At 38.8% G+C, this 27,588-nt stretch overlaps 1 protein-coding gene across 6 annotated transcripts in view; it reads left to right on the forward strand.

The window, feature by feature from the left end:
- The window catches only part of ARHGAP10 (Rho GTPase activating protein 10), a 153,755-nt gene that overhangs the window by 122,741 nt on the left and 3,426 nt on the right, over window positions 1-27,588 (forward strand). For 4 of the 6 annotated variants that reach the window (XM_013951699.2, XM_013951700.2, XM_067297800.1 and 1 more), the window contains 3 exons: window positions 5,491-5,653; window positions 19,081-19,209; window positions 20,680-20,771. In XM_013951699.2, coding sequence (XP_013807153.1) covers window positions 5,491-5,653; window positions 19,081-19,209; window positions 20,680-20,771 — 384 coding nt within the window. Of the gene's footprint in view, window positions 1-5,490; window positions 5,654-19,080; window positions 19,210-20,679; window positions 20,772-21,600; window positions 21,690-27,588 lie in introns of those variants that run through there. The other 2 variants (XR_001293905.2, XM_013951702.2) reach the window with 2 other exon arrangements.

The following is a 27,588-nucleotide window of genomic DNA, read 5'->3' on the forward strand; positions in this document are numbered from 1 at the left end:
TTGATGGAAGTTTATGAGAAAACATCATATAGACTATTGCTTTTGTACTGAGAACTCTCATGTCCTTCATCTGTTCTGGCACTGTTTAGTACCCAAAGATATGAATGTAATGGGAGAGTAAATGGAGGGAGACTGAAATTTTGGGAGAGAAGATGAAGACCCTGAGACCACCAAAGAATACACTCAAAAAATGATAGGAACTTTAAAAGAAATCATATCTTCCCTGTTTTATGGTGTAAGAATGCAGTGGAATGCAAATGGTAGAAAAGTAGAGCAGGAAGTTTCTGCAGCACCTCTTAGAAAGGAGCTGTCAGTCCAACGTGGCAGTGCAGCCACTCATAAAAGTGGGAAACCTGACAGCGCTGCTCATTGTAAAACAAAGTTGGAGGTAAACACAAGTGAGAGGAGAAAAACAGTAAAAACATTAGACCATCAGTGTTAGGGAACTCATGAATTCTGAGGTAAAATGGAAACCATGAACCTGATTCAATTCCAGCAGTGTGCTTAACACACACTAGACAAACCAGCCATGGCAAAGCTTTAAAGACTTTAATCTCCAGCAACTTAGGATCTTTACTGGCTCCATGAAGCAACATATAGTGACAGAGTAGGGGGGAAAAAAAAAGAGGAAATAGCTAGCAGTCGATATAAGTTACAAGTTTTGAAGAACTGTTAAAGAGGACTTAACTTAGAAGACTGATGTGGGATTTATAATCAGCAGGATCAAGCAGAAATCTTCACAGGTAGGCCTGTTGGAAGGTGAATATGTTGAATAACATGAAGTCATCTAGCTTGTCCTAAAAGAGTTGTCTGGTCTTGGGGTTGTATGGCCTGGCAGTGTTAACTTTTAAAACAGCTTGCAGCGTTCTGAAGAACTTCCAAGAAAATGGAAGAATGCTAATGCAATAAAAGTGTTTAGAAAGCCTTTCTGGATGATCTGGTTAAATGGTGGCCAGTTAACCTAGAAAATTTGTTATGGCATCTAATTAGTAAAGAATAGCAATATAAATAATGGAAGCCATGGTTTTATGATGAATTGTTTGTGTCAACTTGATTTAAGTCTTTCAGATAATAGCTTTGGTACATAAAAAATTGCTACATGTTTTTAATATACTTAGAATTTTGTAATGTTTTTTACTTAACTGCCCTGGGATGCTCTAAGGGAGAATAGAGATGTTACCACTATCATATGTTAGTATAGCACACTTTAAATGGATTAGGAGCTAGCTGAAAGATTTGCAGATGTCAGTGGAGGAAGCATCACTGAACAGGAGGTTTAAATTTGGGTTTAACGGGTTTGACAGGGCTTGGTACTACGTCTCATGCTCCCCCATCTTTCATCTTTGTTTTGGAGGTAAATACAAATCCTTGAGGATATATTTATGTTTGAGACAAAGATAGGAGGAGTTGCAAATGATGGCAGTGGTAATGACATGGGAGTTATGGTCATGTGCTAAGCTACACCTCTTCAAATAAAATAAATTTGACTGTATTAAGAAATAAATTTACAGATCTTGGAGGAAAAATGCAGCCGATAACTACAAAAGAGAGAACTGCGTCCTTAGAAACTGTGACTCTGCTAAGTCTATTAGTCACAATGAGCAATCAACTCATCATGAACTATTAATGTAATGCTGCAGCAAAAAAGTGCACGCCTTGGATGTACAAATGGGACTGATGAGTAGGAGTAAGTAGTGGAATTTAACTCTGAACATGGCACTGGTGAGGCCACGATAAAAAAAAATGATGAATTTAGTGTTGATGTATGCTCTTTAGAAAGAACACTGGAGAACTGGAAAAGGTTTACAGAAGAGGTGCATGATTCCAAAACTGCAAAATGCCCTACAGTGAGAGCTTTAATGTTCAACTCGTATATTACAAAGAAGATAGAAAGATAGGTTGTTTAAATACTTTCACATAGCACAAATTCCTCATATGAGAGATACTGCAAATACTAGCAAGATATTTAGTGTGGATCCTGCCTGGAAGATAAAGCCTATCAAACTGAAGGTATATGCTTTGATCAGTGACTGTGTTAATAAACAGCCTATTGATTCTCCATTACCTTTATCATCTCCTGATATCTTCAAACAAAGACCAGATTCCTCTTTGGAAGATAAGCTTTTGCCCAACACAAGGTAGGCATTAATCAAGTGCAGGTTACTGGGCCTAATAGAGAGATAACTACATACAATTTTACGGCCTCTGCAAAGTACAGAAGTTCAGATGAGATTATGTGACAGCTCCCTCTGGCCCTAGATTTTGTGCCTCTAAAAATAATTTAGAACAGGAAAAAAACAAGCTAGTCCTCCCCTATTTTCCCCTGCTTGTAGCAGTGGAAAATGCATCATATCAGTAAAAGAAAATTATTAATTTTTTTGAAAAGACACTGAGTAGTGTTAAAATGACATGCCTTTTTTTCTTGTGTTCCAAGATGTCTGATCTTTAGTTATCCTGTTAATACATGGGGGAAATACCTTTTTTATTTTAATGGAAATTTATTTTTCATAGAAAAAATGCCTTGTTATGTTAATCTTTCCTTTTAATTGTTATGGTGCCACATCTTGATGAAAGCTGATGAAGGCCGATGGCCATTGATACCAGGATTTAAGAGAGGCACATTATGACAGGACATAAAACTTGTATCAGGAATCTTAATCTCTAAAGTCCGTAGAACTTTTGTCACCGACACTCAGGATGAAATATTTGTACTATTGGAATTAAAGCAATAACACTGTGCTTGGAAGATTTAGTGTTTGTGCATATATTGTTTTTAATCATAAAAATGTGTTAGGTGGTCACTAGTCACCTGTTTTTACATTTATACAAAGTAGTTTTTTTCCTGAATAAAGGGATTGTTTTGCTTTACAGACACAGTTAATTCAAAAGGTCTGAAATCTACAATGTCTTTGAACATGTTTTTAGAAGGTGTTCGCTTAATTCCATAGAATTTAGCAGGCATTTTTCTGTTTAAATACTTTAACTCTTTGTCTGCAAATAAAGATATTACTCTTAAGAATGCAACACAGTATTGACCGAGTGAAAACACTGACTCAGGAAGGAACAGGTCAACTCTGAGGAAAGATTTAACACTGAGTTTCATTTATGGTAATGTCAAATGCATTTGCCTGTAAATTGCAGTCTCTTCCTCGAGCACAGAACCAACTGGGGGTGAGTGAAGTACTTAGTATTCCTTCCTTGCTCTGTGCGCTTGGTGGAACGATTCACCGGAGACACCTCGGCTTTCTGTAGGGAGGTTTGGTGAGCTGGTCGTATGCATAAATATTAAAGTATAGGTTAATACTCCTTTCTGCTGGTGTTTAGTAATGTTAGGTGAATAGCCGAGGTAAGCACAGCATTCTAATACGGTGTATGAAGTTTGGTGATCTGGGTTGCATTCATACTACTATTTTGAAAAGAGGCTTTGCTCAGGTAAAAGAACTTAGTCTATTTAGTTTTGAGGAATTTGGTTTCTTAATGAAGTAAAATTGCAGTATTGCTGTCTAATCTCTCAGATGTTTATCATTGTGACACATACGTCTGCAAATGAGATGTAATGAATTAGTTTTTACCTGACACTCCTACAGTTCTCATGTCATGTCATGTAAATTTGAACGGCAGCATCAAGGCAGGGTTGTGCAGAGAAGGGGTAGTGGAGCTGCTGTGTGAGGTGAGCAGGATTAGGCTGGAATGTGAATGACTCATTTTTTTTGAGGTTAACAGTCTCCTCCTCAGAGCTAATCATACTTTGTTACTACAGGCTAATTTAGAGTCTTAAATTAGTAGCTACTTTAGGGAGAAATTTTCAGATGATCACTTTTATCATCTGAGTGTTTTTAGTTGTATGTCATTTTACTGTCTAGGGAAGTTGTTCTCTCAGAGTTACTGGGAGGGGGTGAGGATGAGATGGCTGGGGAAGCAGGTGACGGCTTTGTTAGCGTTCTGCTTTTTCAGTAGAAGGAATTGAACTGGCTGAGGTAGGAATAAAGTTGCAGGAATGGTGTTATCCCCTGAACATGGCTTTTCATTGTCCACATGTGATTGTTCTTCTTTTTTAATTTATTTTAAAAAAAAATCACTGCAACAGTGCTGCTCAGATTGATGAAGCAGAGTTAAACTCAGTTGTTCTGTGCAGAGATTCTAATTCATTTAGAACTAGAAAATAACATTACATAGGACTTCTTCCTGTATGGGATTGTGTATAGAGGAGATGGATTTTCAAACTAGCATGATAGTTTCATGGCTTTTGATCGAATAATTGTGAAGTCATGGTAGGATTTAGATGTTCATTTTTCTCCAAAGCTTTTGGTCCTGGTCCTGAAGGAACTGATTTTTTTTTTTTTTTTTTTTTTTAAACCAAGGCTGTGGGGTCAACAGTATCTCAACCGCTGTAGAGAAACTTATGTGATGTTATTTACCAGTCCTGTGGGCCATGTAGACATGTGCTAGGGCGAGTACAATAGACAGAGGAGGAAATGAAAGGAGGCAGGGAGTCTTGTAAAGGCTGGCTTTAAATGACCCGTATTACTATTAAATATTAATATTTTGAAAACAGCCATGGGCCCTATTTGAGACTGTGGACTCAGTTATGCTGGACACTTTAATGTATGTAATTGTCCTCATTTTATACACCTCCTTTAGAATTTATACAATGTACTGATGTTTAAATAAAAATTTAAAAAGGAAAAGCTACGTGGGTGAAGGTTAGCTTTTCAGTGAGGAATGTGCTGCTTGGCTAGACGTGTCAGCAGTTTGCAGTGAGTACTGTGACGTATTTGTAACTTTCTTTCTTGTTGCTCATGAGATAGGAGGGTGATCCTTTAAGGTTTTCTTAAGCAATCATTTCTGAATGTGTTGCCACTTGGGCGATAATTTAACAGCAGCCCATATAAGCAAATAGCAGACCAGAATACAATGAGTTCAGTTAAAAGTAACACCCTAAAAAAGGTGTAATAAAAGGAACACTCTTGGGTATCACATGTTGTTTAATGGTCTGCTTTTACAGATCTCCTGCTTATTCTGACCTTTCTAAATTTCAGTGTTTCACATTTGATAGAATTGTGCTTATGATTCTTTGAGAGCAATCATTTCCTGGAGAGTGTATTAAATTATTTTTAGAGACTGTGATTTTAAAGAGAAGCACAACAGCTTACGTAAAGGGCCTAAACTCTTTTGTTGTCTGAAGTGATGTATTTACCTAAAAGCAACCCCCCAAAACAGAGCATTTCATCACTACAAAGCGCACGTTGAAAAGGGGGCTGGGAATTCATTGTTTCATGTAGATAGCCTGGTGATAATAATGGGCAGAAACTGTGCTATGGCACCTTTCGGGGAAATGCTGGGTGATTGAATGTCCTCCAAAATATCCTGTGAAGATAAGAGAGTAAGATTTCTCCATGGATGTATTTCAGGGCATTGTTACCAAAGTAGATTTTTCAGCTCATAAGAAGAATTTTATAGTATCTTTCTGACCTGTGCTATCTTTCCTAGCTGACAGTCTCAGCTCTCCCAAAGAGGACATGCTGACTGGCAGCATGGATTCACTTTCTTCCCACTCTCCTACGCCAGCGTTCTCTAGCAGCCCTCCTGGGCTCCTAGACAGAAATCACCTTATTATGGACAGTGGAGATCTTGCAGACTGGACAACAAATCAGTAAGTAACACTGAATATTAGATGATGATTTTCCAGCAATATGGTAATGCATGTGAAATACATTCCCCCTCTTAGTTTGGTGGCAGTGAGTGACTTTTTAAATCGAATATAATTGTGTTTGTTTTCTTCTGCTACAAAATGGTATGTGCTTACGTGTTGTGATGTGGCTTTGACACTACTTGAATGTGGCTGGTTTTGTAGGGAAAAAATGTTTTTTTCTGTAGAAACCTGGTGTGTTTTACTGTAAACAGTTATAAATTTTTAAGTGCTTTTATTTACAATGAGTATGTAAATTATTTTCTGTATAATGTGTTACCCTAGTTTTATTTCAAGACAGTGTGAAGCTACACTGTCCATCTACCTGCTTGACAGATACACCGCACCGTAATACCTCAAGTAGATGCAGGGCCATTAAAATTTAGGGACAAATTTTGGTTTTGGATAAATACTTTAATAAGTGTGGGCTAGATGTTGTTATCTAAGAATATTATAGTTGTTAATCTATGTTGTTATTAACATATTAAATGCCTGTTTTCCCATTAAAGTGCAATATGTCACTTTCAGTAGACTTTGTACATGTTCAGTTATTGACCATGACTGCAGTTCAGCAAAAATTGACATTACGAGCTTAGTACCATCTCTTTAATACATACCCAGGGCTGATGCACAAAGAGCTGAGCATATCTACTTTTTTCTTTCTTTAAATCAAAAGTTGAACTTGAATTGAATTCTTTGTTTTGCTATTCATACAAACTTTAACATATCAAGACAAAGTTTTCCAACCTTCAGTGCCAAGAAGATGGAAGGAGCAAGTCTGGAGAAAAGATTTGTTACAATATTTTCCATAATGGCATTTTGTGTAGCCTGTTCTGTTGATGCAGCATGTATGTAAAATATATGCGTAGATGTATTCAATGCATGAAAATATACAGATAGCCATAAAATGGGTTTATATTTCTATATACATACACAAGTAATTAAGTAATGATTAGAGTACTTTTCAGCTATAACAAGATTTTATTCATATGTATTGAAAGAATTACAGACTGGTAGGTATTTTCCATATATGTGGTTATTTCAGTAGAAGGCTAAAATTATTCTTTCCTTATCTTCCTGTGCACTATTCTTCTTATTCCTGAGTAGTTCCCTTTGGCAGAAGTAGGTGCCCACTAGTAGTGGGCAGGATTAACAAGAAGCTGTATTTGACACACACACAAAAAAAGACACACGGGTGAAAAACAAGCACTGTGAGTGATATAAAACTGGAATAATTATAAAAGGAGGCCTAGCCAATTAGGGAACATATGGTTAGCAGGACATTGGTAATGTCACTTCACAGAATAAAGAAAGAAGTGTTGGTTTTAGCCAGAGGATTCAAGAACCTCAGGTGTTTGAAGCAACATGGCATTTTTTTATTTGTTTATTTTCATGGAAAATTATACTGTGTTGCTGTTTTGGAAACTTTGATGGCCTGAGGTTTTCTGCTCAGCTGGAAACAGTACTTTAACAGTTCTGTTTGCAAAAAAACAAGTGAATTGGTATGAGCATCTAGGTTATTTGTCAAAAGCAGTTTCTTTCTTCCGCTCACCCAGCCTGAGAAGTTTGCTTAAGAGCTACCTCTGTAACAAGCCTGGACCTTGACAGAATAGCCTGTGAATGGTATATAGTTTTTTGTTCTCTCTTTTTCACCTCAAATTGGGCTTCTTTTCCCCCTTATAGTTCTCATGATTCAGAGAGCCTTAATAAACAAACAAAACCAGTCCCACTGTATTAATGGCAGAGGTAGGTGTCAGCACTGGAGAATATACTTGGTGGACTTCTGCAGTTCTTATGCATCAGGGGGTGTTGTGGACAGGGGAAAGGTGCTGGCTGACTTGTCACCAGGTACTTATGGTAGCTCTCACAGCTCCAGGAAATGTAGCATTGGCTGTTGAACTCTGCTTTGGTCTCAGGCTACTCTCATAAATTGGACTGTCCCAGAACTGGGTGGAGAACAGTCATTTCTGTTTGTGCAGTGTTTCATAGTGTTTTGCATTTTGTGCCAAACTGGAGCAAAAGCAAATCTTGAAGTCTCAGTATCCTCTGTAAATTGGAATTGCAGGTTTTCACTGAGCTACTGTAAATACCATACTGAGCCTAGGGAAGATAGAAATACCAGAGAATCCGGTTTCTCAGGTTTCTGCTGATGTGTATAATACATGGGCATTACTTGTAAGAGATCAACCACTATGGAGTTATGTAGTCAACAAGGTGATGGTGACTTCTTTGCAATAGAGTTGCTTGCATTGTTTCCTGGGGGTGGCAGGAAGGACGACATTGCGTTGGAGGTCCAGATATGTCAGCTATTCCCAGGTTGGTTTATAAAAGTAGTTTGCTTTAAGCAAAAATGCGTGATGGGCCAGCAAGAATACCTTTTGTGGTATTGATCTTCAGGAAAGGAGGAGGTTGTTTTTTCTTGAGTGATAGTTGTTGTCACCATGATGTTTCCTGGCAGAGGTTTTTTGTGATGAACACCCTTTCATTGTCCCACCTTTAAAAACAAAAAGGAGCTACAGCTTCCGATATGGAGCACCAAATGAAGGCAAATACACCCTCACCTCCAGGCTGTCACTAGAAGGAGGGGACTGCATGGGCAGAGTGGTGAAAGAAGCCTGGAGAGCAAGCGCTCTACCACAGATCTGGAAGGTCTCGCAAAGCCCTCATTGCTCAGTTGTCATGTCAGTGGTTAAAGATGTACAATGCATACGGTGTAACTGGATGTTTCACACGTGCCATTCTGAAGCCCTGCTAAGCTGTTGGTTCTCGTATCTGTAAGTGTGCATCTGCCTGATGCTAGGTTTTCTTTGAAAGCTCTGTTTGGATCAGACATATGCCCTGTGTTGCCTCCTACTGCTGTAGGAGGGTAGAAAAGGTTGAGTGGTGGTTGGCTCTTACTGCCCCCATGGCAGGGGTGATTCTTGCTGCAGTCCCAGATTTGCTGTTCTAAGATTACATTGCACCCTAAACTCTTTTCAACCTTGTTTCCGAGGATATTTTTACCTTCACACTTCCATCTGGAGCCAAATACTAAAAATAAACACATTTTATTTTTACATGAGCTTTATGGTGGAAAGTAGGTTTGTTTGTTGTTTGTTTGTTTGTTTGTTTCTTTCAATCACCAAGTTACAGGGTAGTCTATGCAGGCACAGGATTCAAACTCTGAGTATTCCAGAATGGGCAAATCATGTCTTCTGCCTGATAGAGTACCATGTCCTATATGTACACTGTTTGAAAATCCCTTTCATCTAAGGATACTTAGCACAAGCTAGTTTAATGACTCAGATAGAAAGTGATAGTTACGATAATAAGTTGGGCTCCTCCCTTGTGGTACTCTCCACTGGTATGGGTATTTATCTTCTTTGAGGCGGAACAGCAGTGGTAATCTCAGTCTGATGCTAACCAAAACAGTTGCATTCATTCTTTTTCCTCTCTTGCTTTCTTTCAGTGACCATATATGCATGCCCACAAGCTAGAGAATTAATGTTGTACAGCTATCTGCCCTCTTCATGGTCCGCTGAAACCACTGTCAAAGTCCACTTTACTCTGACAGAGGTTCAAGTTGTTACTGCGTCTGCAAGGAGAGCATTCCTCTGGCATTTTTTGGCAGATCCTTTTGGGACTGGTGGTGGTATGGTGTCACCAGCAGTACATTCTTAAAGTGCTCATTCTTTCCCTCAAAGCTACATCTGGCTCTGTGAAAAGAGTTTCCATGTTAGATGCACCCAGTTCTTTGCGCATTCCTTCTATTTCAGATTGTCACCGTAGCCAGACATTCTCAAGGTAAGCAGTGTCCTCTAAATGAAATGCAGTTATCCATATAGGCATTCTTTAGCATCTTCATTTGAGGTATTTCTTCCATCATTTGAAACACTGGAAAATAAGCAACGTTACCTGTTTCAGGAATTTGCCAATATTAAAAATTTGTAAAATAGAAAATACAAACACACTGATATTTGTCATGTTGTGCCTTGGGTTTAACAACTAGGTCATGTCATGTAACATTTTTTTCCCTCCATACAGAGCATATATAGTTTGTAAGTTGCCTACAACATAATCCCAACTTGGATTTAAACAGAAAAAAACAAACAAACAAACCTCCAGCCTTCTCCCATCCTTAACCATTGCTTCCCCAAAAGCTGTTATCTACCCTACAATCGTAAATTATTTGAGGAATTTAGAACCCACAATCTGCCCTTCATTCCTTCCTTCAGAGTTGCTTCAAACCCTAGCAAATTTGTGGAAGGGTTATCACTGATCTCTCTTGGCCAAAGAATTTGTGTTTTCCTCCTCTCTGTTTCTTTCTTAGCAATATTTTTGCTGTTTCTTCTTTTTTGGAAGCTGTTGCAGGTTGCTGCTCCCTGCAGATGCTCTGGGAACAGAAGCTGGCAGGAAGTCAGTTGACAGTGTTGGTAAGGAAAGCTAGTCATATAAAGGTGTCACCAGAAGCATCAGGAATCTGCTGACAGTAGATGAGGGGAAGACATAGAGTGGAGAGGAGGAGGGGTGTGTAGAGAAAAACACCATGATGGAAATCCAGGAAATAAAATGAGTTAATGTACAGAAAATGAGCCACCAAACCAAGAGCAAGGGAAGAGGAGGACAAAAATACAGACATGTTGTGGCAAGTAGCCCATAATAATAGCAGTAAGAGGGAATGGGAATTTATTGCCAAATTTCATAAAAAAAAAAAAAAAAGGGTAGAAGAGGACAGGGCCTACCAAGATTAAAGGTCAGGAATTACTTATTTAAGATTTACTTATAAAGGAAATTGAGTGCTCAGTAAGCTCAAGTGCGAGTTTACAGCATGTTAGATACTATAGACCAATTGCATGTGTGAATACTTAGTGCTATGTCTACTTTAAAAGTAGAGGAAGCCTGAAGTTTTGTGTAGACACACTTAATGCAGTGTGAGCTGTAGCGTGGTGTTGCAAAGTGCTCAGCAGTATTTGCTTAAGGCACTGGTGTTGCTACTCTTTCTTGCTTCTCCAAGTAGTGCGTGTGGCTGGATTTGCGTTGTGGGGTGCTGGTATTTGGTTCTTTGTTTTTTAACATGTTTTTTGGTGAAGATTATACACCAACTTGATTAGTTCCCTTTACCCAGGTTGTAGTTGAACCACACAGACAGCTATGCTGTTGTTTCCAAGAAGCACCTTATAGTGTCACATCACAGCATAGATGGGGCTGCACAGAGTGTTAGGGTGAAGCAGCTAATGCACTGAAGTTAATCCCTTGGTTTAATGTCATGGTCCTGCCCAGGCTTCTGTTTTTTCTATTGCATTTGTCTGAAAAGTAAATAAATCTGCCACATCTGTTTTTGCAAGAGGCCTGATAGCTCTTTGCTGAAGGATGTGGCTTTGACACTACTTTCTGCCTTTCTGGTTGGCAGAGAGACAGAATTTGATTACTATGCTGTACAAAACACAAAATTCTAGTTACTCAAAATACATAGTTTCCAAAGAAGAGTTCAGGATTTCAGATACTATGAAGTTGACTAGCTTTTCTAAACAGTCCCCAAACTTTTGGGTTAATGGTGTTGGTCTTGATATTGCAGGTTGTATTGAAAGGGTTTATGCATAGCTCTTAAAGTGCTATTGAACTGTGGAAGAATAGTCAATCTTCACTTTTACATTTAGTTGAAAGCCGGTGATGCATAATTTGACATTCAATCAATATATTATCACTTTACACATGCAAACCATATATAGATATAGTGATATCTAAACTAGATATGTGTGTGTGTGTGTATAGGTGTATCTAATAAATATATCTAAACAAGTAAATATACAGTGTAAGTTAGAGTCCATAAAAGGAGAGAGAAGTATTTTCATTAATGTGGAATAAGGGATAGTGCAAAAGATGCAATATCAGACATGAAGTGATGTAAGTCAGTTAAGGATGAGGGGAAGTTTTTGCTGCTATTGTTGTTTGATTCTAGAATTTGCCACATGGTTTTGGTTGTCTAAGTTATAATTGTTTTCAATCTTCAGTTTGTTTTATATTGTTTAGGTACTATTTAAAGATGACTTTCCAGTTCTGTTTTATTTTGCATTGTAAATTTTTACTTTTGAGCATAGTTTTTGGCTTTTTAAGATGTGTAACTAACCTACTCTATGCAAAAAAAGGTAATTGTGCTAACTGATGTCTCTTCTCTGAGAAGTACAGGCATGGTGTGTCTTAAGCGTAAGACTTGATATTTGAGTCCATCTGAAGTTTCAGGTCCTGAAACTAGCTTTCTTCACAGAAAGCTTCACTCTGTTTGGAGTATATATCCTGCATGCACTCAATTCCCAATGCTTTTTGGTCCTCTGAATCTTTGTAAGGCTTGTGCGTGCCTTACTTCCATCTCCGCCTGCCAGAAGTTGTGTCCCCTGTGACTGTGCTGACTGAGGTGTTACCTTTTTATGTCTAGGTTAGATGTTGGACTTTCTTGCTCCCCTGTCCGATTTGGTACATGCCTGTCTGCTCACGTCACTAACCGTTCTTTTTTCTGAGCTGCTGCTTTGCCAGGAGGTAGCTTCCCTGCAGGTCCTGCAACTGCAGAGCCTGTTTCCTCTAGTCGTAGCAGAAAGAATTGTAAAGCAGCTACTTCCTATTACCGAAGAGGGAAGGAAGATGGTAACTAATAATGAACTTGAGAATATTGACTTGTCTTAATTCACAAGCTCAGGCTAACTACAGTAATTCCAGTATTTCCAAGCAGGGACTAACTAGTTTCACTTATCTTGACCTGCAACCATCAGGATGGTGTTTTTCATTAGACTCTCCATTGTCTTCCCAGTAGGCCAGAGCAGTTATCAATATGAGGTCTTCCTTGTTCAGTCTTTCCCAAAGTCCTGGCTGTAATGGCGGCTCGCCTCTGATGGAATGGTATGGGTTACCCTTATCAAGATGACTGATTCTTAAAAAGGTGGAATACGAGTCATGTCCTAAAACACTGTAGTCTGCCTTATGTCTGTTTTCACTTGCCCTCAGAATGAACCAAAGAAGCTGAACACTTTGTATTCCCTAGACTCAGTATTTGTTATAATTAATCTTTTTGAAGATCATTTTCTGATAAGGAAGGATTTGTTTCTTAACTGGCCTCTTGTCATGAGATCTTTTCTGCTTACAGTATAATGCCTTATGGCCAGAGGTTATCTACAGAGCTTACAGACTGTTTTCTTCAGGGGTTTACCTCTCCCAGTACTGGGTATTCACAGTTGGGTCACATTCTTCCTTTTGGTTGGCAAGTCCCCTGCAGAATCTGCATCGTGTCTCTTCTTCATTCAGATCGTGAAAACCAATGTCTTGTTCCTCTGCTGGAGAGATCATCTTTGGGATCTGAGCCTGTAGGATCTTTGGGCCTGCTGGTGAGCTGGATTCGTATGCTAGAACTTGATGACGTTTGATGGTTGTTCTGGGTGGAGTCATGCTGCAGGATGCGGGGTAGCATTACTTAAAATGATGATGTCCATGTGTGTATATACCTTGCCTCCTCCTGTTTCCCTTTCTACGCCTTTCAGATTTTACAACTGGAGGAAATGGAGTGTACCCTGCCCCTTAAACCTCTACTGAGGGTGGAAAAGTGTGTATGAGAGGGAGCACATGGCTTGTTAAAGCAGATGTGTTTTTGGGCTCAAGATAGTAAGATTTATAATTTTCATACTAGATCCCACATTAGATGCTGTAGGAGCATATAAGATACAGTTCTGACAGTCCAGATAGTGGAGGTACTCAAAGCCTGGAGGAAAAATAGGGGCACCAAAGTAAATGACTTTTCAGGAATATGCAAGTTACCATTGACAGAGGAAATAATCTTTTTTTTTTTTTCTCTCTCTCTCTCTCCCTCTTGCTTTCTTCTTTATTGGGTCTCCTAACACTAAGATGTTCTTATATACAGCTTGCTGGTGTATACATGCTACATTTTGGACTTTGTTCTTTAGTATCAACAAAGCCTTTCTGAAGGGTGCTGAGAGCCGTGCTGCGTGGCAGTGTGACTGCTTTCCGGGTCTTGGTGACCAGGTTGTGAAGAAGCTAATCATAGTTCATGAAATCTCAGGATGTTCAAATTCTCAGTGAGCAGACTGATGTTAAAAAAGCCATCAGATGGCACGGGAGGACGGAAATAGTGATGTCCTGAGCACAGCAAAAGTCTTGGAGATAGCTGCTCGTTTTGTCTGACTGCTGAACGATTCCCATCAGCCTAGTTATATCTATAATCTGTTGCATTTGTAGACTACATCTATGGCCTGCCTGAAACTGAAATAGTTTCTCTGTAATTTCTGGCAGTGGTGTGAATTTGCAGTTTTACATAAATGATGAGTGACTTCAGTTTCAGTGTCTTGAAAACTTTTTATATTGTCTGATGTCATCGCTTTTTTTAATATGAGAAGCTGCTTTAACAGCTTTAAAAGGCAGAGTAGTATGTAGCAATGCTGCTTGCTGGTTATGCTTATTTTGCAGTTTGTTTTTGTTTCAGCTGCCACCTCTTCAGTGATTCAGCAGCTTGAGAGTGGCTTTAGTGAAGCAGGCATTTCTTTTGTGTATCCTTTTGTTATGCAAGCACAGCATTAGCCCTCATTTTGCAACTCCATCGAAACAGGCATAATATAACTTAGTCATATGGTTCATACAAAATGGGCTTTGCCATCTCCTTGTCTCCCTGTGGGCTAGACAGCGAGGTACTCGACAGCAGCAGCACTGTGTAAGCAGGCAGGTAAATAGTCCCTGTGCTCAGAGCAGGGAGGGCAGGGGATGCAGCCACTAAGAGCTAAAGTGGCTTTTTTTCTGCTCCCTCTCCCCCTCCCCCCTCTCCCCTCTCCCCTCTCCCCCCTCTCCCCTCTCCCCCCTCTCCCCTCCCCCCCCTCCCTTCCCCCCCTCCCTTCCCCCCCTCCCTTCCCCCCTCTCCCTTCCCCCTCCCCCCTCCCCCTCCCCCCTCTCCCCTCCCCCCTCTCCCCTCCCCCCTCTCCCCTCCCCCTTCCCCCCTCTCCCCTTCCCCCCTCTCCCCTTCCCCCCTCTCCCCTTCCCCCCTCTCCCCTTCCCCCCTCTCCCCTTCCCCCCTCTTCCCTTTTCTTTTCTTTTCTTTCCAGGGAACACAGCCCCCTCAGTTTTTCTAAAAGGAACAGCAGTATACTATCCACTTATAGATGTACATACTTCATTTTTGTTTTGTCTGAATTACCATTTAAAAACACTGTATCTTGGGAAAGCTGCTGTGGATGTATGCTTCAGATTTACCAGACTGGCAGGAAAGATCATTGCACTAATATGTTAGCTGGTTTGCTGAAACTTCACTATCTAAGTTAAACAAAACCTCTTATTTCAATGTTTCGTATAAATGAGGATTCAAGCACACTTTGTGCATGTTACATGCTTTAATATTTTGCGTGGGGGCCCTTTTCAGAGGGGCTGTGGACCAGGAAGTTCTGTCCTTTTGTTTTGTCTCCAGCCTTGCTGCAGCTGTGACAATTTCTAGATTTTTGTCTGTGTATTTTTCTGCTCCCCACCCGCACCAAGGCATACGAGTTTTAACATGCACGGAGATTGTTGTCTCGTGGTGGGGAGTTTTGGATTGCATATTGAATCACAAATAGCCAACACCTTTTGATATATTATGTCGTCTTATAATGAAACCTTTTAAGAACACTTTCATTGAGTTTATGTCAATCAGACATTGTGATATGACAGCTATGGGGCTGCCAAACCCTTCTATGAAACAAACCCTTTTCTTAAGAGTTGCAGTGTAGATTCTTTTCACACAGTCTCTTGCTCACTCTCAAGATAAGAGGCTGCTCTTTAGCTGTGTTACCTTAGGAACCAGCCAGATAAACATCCAATAAAATCTTGTTTTCAGGAGTTTGTTTCTGAATATCAGTACAAAATCGCTAGCTTATTTTCAGTAAGGCCATTTCCCCCTTCTCCCTTCTCCCAACATTCACTAGCTAGACAATAGCATTTCTTCTCAAAGAGAGATGGTTATGTCAGTCCTTTTTTTTCCCCTCCCCACAGGAAATACATTGCCTTCATTTTAGCCCTTAGGAAAATGGATTTCTTCAACATACCTTCTTATAGTCACAATGCTATATGATAAGATATACAGTACTTTCTAATTTATCATCATCTTGGTAAACGAGACTTGCAAACCTTTGTACTTTGTAGCAAGGTAATTTTGCTATCACAAGAATCTTTTGAAGGGTAAAAAAAAAAAAAAAAAAAAGGGAAAGAAAGCCCTACAGTATGTTGCTTACCCACCACAACATTGGAACTGATTTTTCCTATTGAGTAAGACCTTCTGTTTTAATAATAAAATTAAGTGGTTCCTGACATAGCCAAGTACAGTAAATAAAAAAAGAACTGAAATTCCAGAAGGTGCTTAATATTTAAAGCTATTAAACGTGGTTTTTTTTCTTAACACGGTGAAACTATTGCTATTGAAAGATGGTTTTTTTTCCCTGCTGGATCCTAGACTGTGATCTCTGGATCTGTAACTGCAAGCTGAAACTGACAGGCAAATTCGGGAGCCGGGCTGCAGTGCTCTGCCGCCAGCTGAAAGGTATTTAAGGAACACAGCAAAGAGCGGGGAGGGACTAGCACAGAGCTCCACGTACCTGCAGTTCGGAAGGGTTTTTCCACTGGAGCTCTGGGAGTCGCTCAGAATTCTTAGAAAATCTGCCAATTTTTACATAGTTTTATATAATGCTGCTTGGTAAAGGTCAATATACTCTTACTAGGTGATAGAGTACCTTCTTGTGGAGTCTGCATAGCATGAGAAATAAACATGCCATGATATGCATCTGCATATTATATTTCATCCCCCGTTCCTTTATCTGCACACCTCTTCTCACTTTCTCTTTCTTTCCTCTTCCAAGTCTCAAAGAGAAACCATCTGTTATATTCCGAGTATCCTGATGACTGACTGCTTGCCTGGGTCAGAGGATATCTTGCGTAGAATGTTCTGAGTTTTGTTTTGAAAACATTACTTCTGTGTCTTATATACATGCGGTGTTTGTTGTTGTAGAGCTGATCATATAAGTTGCCATGACTGATAGGATGCATATTTTAGTGGAATATTTTATAAGTGAAAGTTTTTAGTATTCATTTGTTGAAAGCCCAAAAATCCCAAATCTGAGCTATATACTAGAGAACACATTTGGTAGAAGAATATTCTTGAACCATGATTGATTTGAATTAGATACACTTTAATATTCTTTTGGCAATATATTCAGAATATTATTTTTCCATTTTCTGTAGTTTTTACAGATTTCAGAAACAGCCTGACACCAGTCTTAGTGTTGGAGTTGATTGAAGTGAATAAATAAAAGCACAAGGGAAATGAATTTCTTTAAATGTCAGGATTGTTTTAATCAAAGTAGTTTAATCTATGTAAGAAGGATACCTTTTTTATTCTGTTTTGAAAAAAATTTTTGTCTTGAGAAGAGTGCTTGTTTTATTGAATTAATTTATTGAATTAAAATTAATTATATACATACACAATATGTGCAGAACGAGGGAGAAATAATCTAGTCAAGCTTTATAATTGTTACAGCAACATTTTTATCCTCAGTATTTAGGATAGAGAGCAAATGCTGGTGTTCACTTCTTTTTTTCTTCTCCAAATGAAGTCAACTTTCATTTGAAGGTTTTTGTCTCACCTAAGGAAAAATTTTCAATGACTACTTAAAAATGGGAGGAAAAGAAGTTCAAGTAAAAGCAAAAAAAATTAAAAAATTACATAGGTTCTGGTCTTCAAAGGATAGGTAGTTATTAGAAGATGTAAATAATTTTGTAGTGAAAGAGTCAAAAGTGGTTAAGCAGACCAGATGTCCACATCCCAAAGTTAAGCACTGAAATATGTTTCTAGTCAGTGCAGTCTGCTTTTTATTCAGTTTGCTACGTATGAGTCTTTCCTTTATTTGGTAAATCTGATCGTTTTAAAAGCAGAGCATGTTTTGACAAATTCATTTAGTTATGATTCCAGCACATTTAAGTTTCGTTTTATTAGTGGAATTGACTTTAAAATGCTGCTTTTATACATTTTGAATTTCAGTGTTCATCCAAATGCAGCCTGACACAAATCCAAAGTAAAAATATTGCCTTGTTAAACAAGGAATGTACCATTCACCATTTTATAACATACTAAATTTAAAATTAAAAGTCAGAATAAATGTCTGCTGAACTGTGTAATGGCTAGAACGAATAAGATACATTGGCTAGCAAAATTAGTTTGGAAAAGTTGTATTTGTTTGTAAACCAAATTATATGAACAAACAATGATGCTCCTGTCTTCTAAAAAGTAATTAAACATCCCAGTGCAAGAAAAGGTTAAAATCAGCTATATAAGTTTTGTTTTCCTGCTTTCTTTTATTATTTACAATTATAACTGAAGGACTGTAAATCCCTTTTTGCTTTTGATCAATCCACTTTGCTTAGGTATGGATATGCACACCCACAAAAACATTTTTGCCTGGATTTCTAGGTTTTGGTGGTACTTTTCGGATTTATACAACCCAATCTTGGAATAAGTCAAACTGATAAATGTTTTAGTGTGAAGTTAATACTTCAGACTGATGATTCCTGTGTGAAAGTTGTGTGTGAAACATTTTAATTCTGTTTCTGCTTGGTAACTGCTTGAAGTCCAGCTCCTTTGTTCCAGGATAGGTTGAAATTAAATGTTTGAATTATTTGCTGTTTTGCCTGTGCAGTGAAAGAAAGCCTTCAAGTGTTGGAACATTTTAATTCTTTAAGGTGTAGAATCAGGAGTATCACTGTTGTTAGTAGGGACTTTGTGTATGTTTTTCAAAAATTAATAAAAGTTTTACCTTTGGCTGCTATTTATTCTTCTCTTGTAGCAACTACGTGTTCACACATGAATTTAGTACACATTTGAATGGTGCATTCATGAGGGCAGCTACTGAGGCAATATCTACGCAGTTATGCGAGTCAGGTCTCAATCCAGAGTCAGTGTCGTGATCCCAATGTGGTAATAGCTTCAGCCTCATTTGAAATTTTCCAGTCTTACATGCCTTAGTACGGCACTGAGAAGATTTTTAAATAGATTCGTCAAAACTTGCAAAAGCAAAGTGGCAGCTCAAATAATAGCCTGCTAGATGCAGTTTCATTGTATCTGTCTTTATTAGATAAGGAATGTGGATTTTTGTCTTTTTCTAAGTTATATTATACATTTCAGGTAAGTCTTCTTAGCCTAGGATGTAGGGCATGTAGGAGGAATACTTTCAAGGAGGAAATGCAGAAACATATGATGGCCATATCTAGAAAATCAGCTCAACAATGCTTTTGCTTTTTAGTTTAAGGATCTAACTAGCTAGTCTAGTAACAAAGATTCACACATTTGGGTATGAAAAGGAAGTTTATTTACCCTGCTAATTCTGTCTTGAAAATATTTCCCTTAGCCCTGGTCAAAGTCGCTCATCGATGGTCTCGTGGATGAATACTCCATCTGCTAACGCAGCTGCTACAAATACTGCACCTTCTTTCTCCTTCCTTAACCCTGCCACAGCGAGTGACAGAGCAGTGGAAAGGTATAATGTGCACTTTGACGACTTCTGTTTTTTGACTCCTTTTTTCTGAGTGTTTCTTTTTTAATAGCTAACTTATATCTTCTGCAATATGCAAATTACTATCTCAAATTCAGAAATGCAACCTCTTTGCAATTTCTGTTTCTGCAAAATAACAGGCTACTTTGTCTTGTTTTTTCTTTAATCATCTTCCTCTTAGAAGGCACCCAGATTGAGTCAATGGCTTGTTGGTTGATACAAGCAATGCAGACTTTGTTTTGAGTGATCAGTTAGTTGTTGTTCATAGTGTCTATTGCAGTGATTGCCATTAGTTTACTATATTGCATATAGTGACTTTTAAAACACAGTTTCTTTCTCTTTCTTACTCATCCATGTCAAATTCAAGTTTCTCATCCTAGCCTTTTTGCCTCTGAAAGACTTTCCTATGACTTTACCTCTATCTGTGGTTTCATTATTTTCTTTCACTCTTTCAGCCTGCTTTTCTTCTATCCTGCTGTTTCTGCTTCACTCCATGTTGTTGTCCATGTTTTGAAGTGTCTTCACTTCTCCTTCCTTTGGAGGTCTTCACCATCTTAGCTTTTTCCTATAACTTGCAAAATAAAGTTGTTGGGTATATTTATAAATCCTTCCCAACACTTAGTAACAAAATTCCATTTCTCATTACCAGTCACATTCTGTACTAGAACTACATTGTTTGACTGTAAGGTCCTTGGGGCAGGGAAAATCTTTCCCAATATTTTATGTGTAGTTGTTGTTGCCAGGGCTCAACAAAAGACAAATTAATGGTGTGGGAGCTTTGTCTAAACAAAGCATCATAGGGCAGCAGCAGATTGTCAGTTTGCAAAGGCATGATTAAATAAGATGTGCCAAAAATATTTATATATTCCAGGATCTCTGCTTATGGTACTTGAAGAGATGAGTACTTTGGGCAAATTCACATTCGTAGTTTATTACTGAGCATCTTAAGCACACCTCTAAAAGACTACTCAAAGTTTTATAAACCTTACTGTGTTTAGGACAAAATATCATCTTCAGAGCTCTAGTAATGTTGTATTGTAAACAAATATAAGACTAATTCAAAAGAGAATTCTCTAAAGTGATAGTGAAAAGCTCAATTATAAGATTTATGAAGAAATATTTTGGAAGATATAAAGATGATCAGTCTATAAATTAAGTGAAGTAGGCTTTGTCTGATTTCATTGCTGATTAGCACTTGGCAATATTTTAACTGTAGTTAAAAGTTAAGTTTATTGTAAAATCATGTGTGCATAAAGTTGAGAATATGATATTCAGAAATGCCAACAGCAAGCTGTGAAGCTTCAGCTTTACATTTGTGTGTATGAATTAGAAACCTGTAATGATGCATGTGAGATTGTGTTTAAGGTTTTAAAATCATCTCCAAATGGGGTTGAAAGTGGAAAGTGTCTTCATTAATAGTTGAAAGTAACTGTATTTCATTATTTCATTTTTCAGTGTTGTCTACCGAAAAGCAAGAGCAGTTTATCCATGTGAAGCAGAACATAGCTCTGAATTATCATTTCAGATAGGAGCAATTTTTGAAGATGGTAAGTACTGCTTGTGAAAATATAAAGCAATGAAAACAAACTGAGAAAACCCCTAAAATGGCTTCAGAGAAAAATACAAGCCTAACTGCTATTCTGCCAAGATTGCTGATGGCAAATAGTCTGTGACATAGAAGATTTCTGGTACCTAGATATAGAAGCTGCTTACCGTATATTAAGGCGCTATGAGGCAATGACCTTGATTCAGGTGTGTAGACACTTTCAATTGGTCTGATTTTTCAAGAGTGCTTAAATATGTGTTGCAGTACAAAAAGGGGTTTTTGGCAACAGAGACGAGCATCTTGGCCTATGAAACTATATTTTTAATGTGGTCTATCTTTGTAAAATTCCATGTGGGCTTTAATTTAAAGAAAAAAATCTATTTAAAGATTTTCAAGCAAACAGAATTCCAGGTAGACAGATTAATAGGTGACAGGAGAGAAAAGAGAGCATTTGCTCTTTTAATCAGGGGGTGCCTTAATGTGTGCAGGTACTTGTAGGAAGGGGAATATTTATTAAGGTGCAAAAATGAGGGCAGAAATTAAATCATAGCAGGAGCACTCTAAGACCTTTGTTTGTTACAAGGCCTTGATAAAAATTATATTAAAAAACAGAAAACACCTGAGTTCAGCCAGATCCTCACCCAAGTTTTGTGCAGACTGAGAGATTCAAAGTGATCTGGCAATAACATTCTTAAGAACCTTGTGAGTACTGAGACCAGTATTTTAGTCCCTCTGTCTGTCTAGTGGCAGGGGAGTACTAAGGGACATGCTGGCCTCTAAAGAATCTGGAAATTCTGCAGTGATGCCTGTTTCTTCTCATCCATTGCCAGCTGTTCAGCTTGCTACCAGGTCAGAAATCTGATATGTGCTTTCCAAGGGGAGAGTGATATTCGATTCTGCGTGACCAAACATACTTATGGTATGTACTGCAAAGTCATTCAGATAACACATGAGAGAATCTTTATTTGTATGTCCCATAGAGGAGGAGTATCACAAATTCCCAGCTTACATCCAGCAGAAAAAAGAAAAAAAAATACACAGTCTAAAGTAGCTAGAAAAAATCAACCTGCAGGCATTAAAAAACTAGCTAAATATGTTTTATATTTCCCCAAATGTACCCTGTTATCTCTGTTAGCACTGGATCAAAAGTGTGTGGGGGAAAGTTTCTCACAAAAAAACCCCCCACAACTTTTCATCCTCCCCCCAACCCCCAACCGAATGTTCATAATTTTTTAACAAGCTGAAACAAGTGGGGAGCTCAGCAGAATCGTTGTTTTTTTTTTCAACATGCATAACAACAACAACAACAACAACGATCATGCAGACATACACATCCCCTTCCCCTTCTTTGTGATGCTTAATTTAAAACAGAGCTATTGTATATTCTAATGCAGAAACGCATTCATGTCTCTGCCTCCTCCCAGACAGACAAATAGTAAGTCTGCAGTTCTGCCTTTTTTGCAGTATAAGGTGATCTGGGGTCCCCACTGGGTTCCTCCCTACCCGCACCCACTTTACAAAATCATACTTGGTGTTTCCTGTCAGAGAACTGCCTTGCAGGCAAATCACGTCTGAATCAAGTTAGGTGGGAAACCTTTTAAAGATCAATTAGCTAAATGATTGCTCCTTTTAAAGTCTCTAAAACCAGTTATTTTAATTTAAATTTTTTAAAACATGACTGATAGGGATCTTCAGCAGACAGAGAATTGTGCACAGGAAAAAATCTGGTGCATGGAGGTAGGGGGAATCCAAGACAGGCTTTTCTAATGCAGAACACCAAGGGCTGCACTCCTGTTGCTTTGGCATTGGAGAAGGAAGAAGTTGCTTCTCTATTGTGCATTTGTGCGACAGCAATGTTGATATTCTTTTCTCGTGCAAAGAGATGCTAGAAGTCACGGCAAAGCTACCATGGTTTTGGTACATTACACCTCAGTAGGGTTTTTCAACTAGAGAGTTGGATTGTCCAGGAACAAGTACCAAATTCACATCTTTGGCTGCATGGGCAGAAATGTCTTAACTGTAAGTCTGTTCTTCTGTGTCATCCTTATGAATAAATTTGGAAGCTTAGGAAAAGATTATATGGATTACATTTTGAAAACCTAATTGCAATCTCCAATGAGGGAGATCGCATTTCCTTAAATATATTTGTTTTGATTTATTCCATTGTCTCCTGGTTGCTGTATAAGCATTGTCCATACCCTGCAGAACATTCAGCCTAAGGTGTAAGGTGGGGTGGGCTGTGGATTAAGAGGGAAAAGGAGAACATGCAAGTAATAAGGCAATAGCTGGACATACATGATAAATTAATGTTCATTCCATAATGATTCCTAATTGGTTATATTGTGGACAGGCTCTGTTGGTAAGGAAACATATCCTCATTAAAAGTGCAAAGCAGTATCCGTATTGCAAGCCTCCAAAGTGCCTTCAGAGAGGCCTCTTTCTCTTTCTGCACTCGGCACCCCTGTGTCTGTGCTGGAATCAGATTCCAGTGAATCAATTCAGGTTCTTTACTTACTCAATTTAAATTCCCATATGCCTTAATAAAGCCCCCAAATGAAGAATTAAAGTAATAATACATCAATTCTGCTGCTCTACCAATAACCTTAACTATCAAAGTGACAATGCATCAATCAAGTTGACATACAGCTAGTATCAACCATTAAAGTAACTGTTAAATTAACGTCTGCTAAAAAGTGCTGCTTCCATTAGGGAAGGTTTTATCCATCTCTCCTTTCTCCACCCTGCCTATCTCCCTTTTCTAATCCTGTCTCTTTCACCTCTCGCTGTTCGCTTGCTGGGTTTTTTTCCTTCCTCTTCCCTCTCTGTTCTTCTGCTTTGTTTCCTTCTCTTTTTCTTTTCCCTTCCCTGTTCTTCTCCTGCTTTGTCTCTCTTGATCCATAGATGTTGATTGTGGTAGCTCTCTCCTATCAGTTATTATCCTGGATGAATCTTTCTGCTGATCTGGCCTGAGACAGGATAATGGCATTTAGTGAAGTACAGTCTTGCAGCTGTCATAGCTGCTAAATGTAATATTGGTAGAAGACGGTAAGAGTTTAACCTTTACTCATGTCTCCATTTCCCTTATCTAAATGGGGAAAAATATTTATGTCTCATACTGATGAGGTTAGATTTACTAACATTTTGATTAGATTTTACATAACTTGCTAGGAATCTGAGCACTTGCATATTCAGGTGTTTTCAGTGTTGCCTGTTCATTGTGCTACCCCAAGTCCTACAGTCTTGCCACTGAAGTGTCACAGACTACAAATGCTAAGGCACCAGCTGGTAAGTTAAAAAGAAAAAGAAAAGTTTTCTATTTAATTGAATTGTGTAAGAAAATGAATAATGCAATCTCAACAGTATCCACTGAATTTTTTTTATCCTCATTCAATTTACCTTAGGCTGTGCCAATGTTTTTATTTCCCAGTTGCTACAGGCTGTATTATTGACAGCACATAACAGTATCATTGAAGTGGTTAGAGGCAAAGCTTGAAGATCTTGCAGCTGGATAAGGGCACATATGGGAAGAAGCAGAGTATGATTTGAGATTGTGTGAGACATACACTAGTTGCATATTTTTGTTGAAGCAGTTATTCCCAATAATCAAGGAAAGAATAATCAGACTGCCTGGCATTGAAACCTTGCCAGCCTTGGGGCCAACTGTTATTAAATTTCTGGGTCTTGAAAGAGACTGCTTAGAAGTCAGTAAATGGGAATTTCACTAGGGAAAAGTGTTTTAGACGTGGTAAATGGTGTTTACACAACAAAATTCTCTGTCAGTATTGCTAGCAATTCTACAGGAAGGCTTCCTGAAAACTTGTCAAGATAGCTCTCATCAAAGCTTTTCACAAATTTTTAAAGCAAGTTTTAGAGAAGAGAACATGTGGGGAAAACTGACAAAAGTGTTTTGTTATGGTAACTTTCTCAGGAGAGATGTGGCACCCGCTGTCCCAACCATGTGTAGTAGGAACACAGCAAGCAGAGTACAATGTTGACACAGCCTTTGCCTTGCCCCCTCTCTCTCCTGATGTAACAAAGTGCCGGCCTTAGTTAACCTGCCTGTTTTTGACTCCGAGGAGCTCTGTTCCTCATTATTCACGCTGTGGCTTCTGGATTGCCTTTATGGTATTGACAAATGAAAGATTTCCATCAAAGAGAAGTAGTACTCCTGAAATGCTATATTGCATTGTATGTGCAAATAATTCTTTTATTGAGGTGAAAATGAGGATAAAGCTACTTTGTAATTTTTTATCTGCATATTTCAAAGCACTTAGAAAACACTCAAATGCATTAATTATCTCAATTTTACAGCTGGAGAAACTGAGTGTACAAGTTGTGGACAGATGTTCTGCTTTCTAGATCCCTCCATACCATTTGGAGATAGTCACCTTGAACTACTGCTGACAGTCACAGCTTCATCAGTAAGAAGGATCAGATGAATGCAGCCTAATTCCTGCTGAGTTTGCTAGAAGTTTTAAAAAGCTACTGAAAGTAATTTGACCTTAACCAGTCTGACTTTGCCTGACATAGAGCAGGGAACACTTCCTTCTGCCAGCAGCACTGTGGAAGCAGTGGTCTCCAGAAGAGAAGTGATGATGGAAAGTTGAGTGTTTAAATGTAAGATGTTTAAACAGATGGGGATCAGCTCAGGAGTAAGACTCCAGATCTAGATGTCTACATATAGGTCACGAAGTGCCATTATAGCTCAGGGAACCCAGAACAACTCAGCTGACCAACCGCTTGCTACCATTTTAGGATGAGCCAAACTGTTCTTTGGGCTCTCTCCATTCATTGTATTGACTAGATCTCCATTGGCTATAGTGGGAGCTTGCCACTTCTGTATTTAGAAGTCCTGATCTGCAAGCTAGATTCCACCGTCACTAATTTGTTGTGGTGTATCAACCTGTTTGCTCTTGTTCACGAATCTGAGCCCCTAGAAGCAAACTGCTTTATTTGTGGTCACGCAGTAAATCCTCAGCAGAGCCAGGAAGAGACCTCTTGACTCTAGTCCCATGTTCTGTCCAAAAGATAATTCTGCTTCTCATGGCAAACTTAAGGATTCCAAAATGACTTTGGAAACAACAAGTCTTTAAATTTCAAATTCCATGCTAACCCTAAGCATGCTAACTTTGTGCTTTTCTGCTGTTGCTTTATCCATAGGGATTGCTTCAAACATTTATAAGCATGGAAGGCTTGCAAGCACATTTTGTTGCTTTAATTTAATTTCCTGGTGAAAAATCGGCCAGCAGGATTGAGTTCTGTGAAAATGTAGTTTGGTTTTGCGGTGAGATTTCTGTTGCCCACAAAATGTAATCCTCGTTTATGTAGCTTGTGGGGTCATTACTTTGGTAAAGTAGTCCATCAGCAACGGAGGCCCTCTTATGCCAGGCAGCATGCATGCTAGATATCCTCCCCCTTTTCCTCTTCCTCCCCAAACAGCTGGTTTCCACAAAATTCCTGTAAAGCCTGATTCAGTCCTGCAAAAGTCAGTGGCATGTAGGCAATGGAATAATACCGTTGTGGGAGTGAGTCTTATAGTAGAGACCCATAAAGATTTTGAGTTGTCAAAACAGAACAAGGTCCGCTGCAGGGAAATCTGTCAGCGCTGGGTCTCTGGGAAGAGCTTCTTGCAAATTCTACATATTCGCAATTAGGTAATGATAACATTGGCAATATTGAAGCTATTCCCTATGGAGAGTGTAGAAAAATAAGAAGAAATGCTGCAAATGCCAAGTTAACCTTACTGTGTCTCTTGGTTAGGTGGAATCGGAAAAGTTTTTGCTTAGAGCTTGCATTGCAAGTTGAACATCTGTTGATTTCATTTGTCTGTCTGGCTTTGGACCAATTTCTCTGTGGCACTTCCAGCCAGACGGATGGTCAGACTTCCTCCTCGTGTACAGTTTGCCTCCACTAGTGCGCGGCAGCTCAGGTGGCCTTGCAGCAGGTGAGGAGGAAGGTGCTGTCCCCCTCCGCACTCTGCAGTTCGCTGCTATTTCCACTGCCTCGGAGGTGATAGCTTCTGAGGGCTGTTCTTTGGTTGGGCTCGCTATGCGCTCTCGCCATATCCTCGTTAAACCTTGCTGTGCCATATTGAATTTCTGATTCTCTGCTCCTTGTCTTTTACACTACAAATATTTTCCCCTCTTGTCTTTAGCCAATGTAAGACTTAGTCCTGTGGGATGTTTGGTCCAGTAATGAGTAGTAGCTTTAAGGCCAAATGTGTAGTTTCTGCAGCAAGGTATTTTTAAATGAGGGAGGCCTGAGAAAGTGCTAAGAACTGTAATTGTTTTTGATTGAGAGGAAATGACAGAAAGGGGACACTACAGAAGATCTTCTCTTGAGCAGGATATTTTTGCAGAAATAACCTGTGTTGTGGGTTTAAAAAGAGCTGTGCATGATAGCAAAATGTCTTTTGTGTGTTTTTTTTTTTTTTTAAATGAATGTACAGTATACTTAGGAAATAGATTAGCAAACAGGATTGTTGGAGCTTAAAATAGCTTTACATTCGGACAGCTTCCCCTTTAATATCATTTGCCCACAGAAGGCAGTGATGTGTGTGGGTATCTTAACTCTTATTGCACAAGGTAATTTAAAAGGGGGCAGAGTTCTTACCCTCTCTGACAGTCGCCACAGCTGTTAAATATTATGAATTACATCTTAAAAACAGACCGATCTGTAAAAATGGTGATCTTATGTGTTATCTGTGTGCTAATTCTTTCTTCAGTCTTCACAGGGTCTACAAGAAACTTCTGCTGATGAATAACAATGCCCCGAGCTGTGCATAACATGCATGGGTGTTACTTGATTTCCCAAGCACA

The sequence above is a fragment of the Apteryx mantelli genome, chromosome 5 (genome assembly GCF_036417845.1).
Source record: "Apteryx mantelli isolate bAptMan1 chromosome 5, bAptMan1.hap1, whole genome shotgun sequence".
In the NCBI taxonomy this organism is placed as follows: domain Eukaryota; kingdom Metazoa; phylum Chordata; class Aves; order Apterygiformes; family Apterygidae; genus Apteryx; species Apteryx mantelli.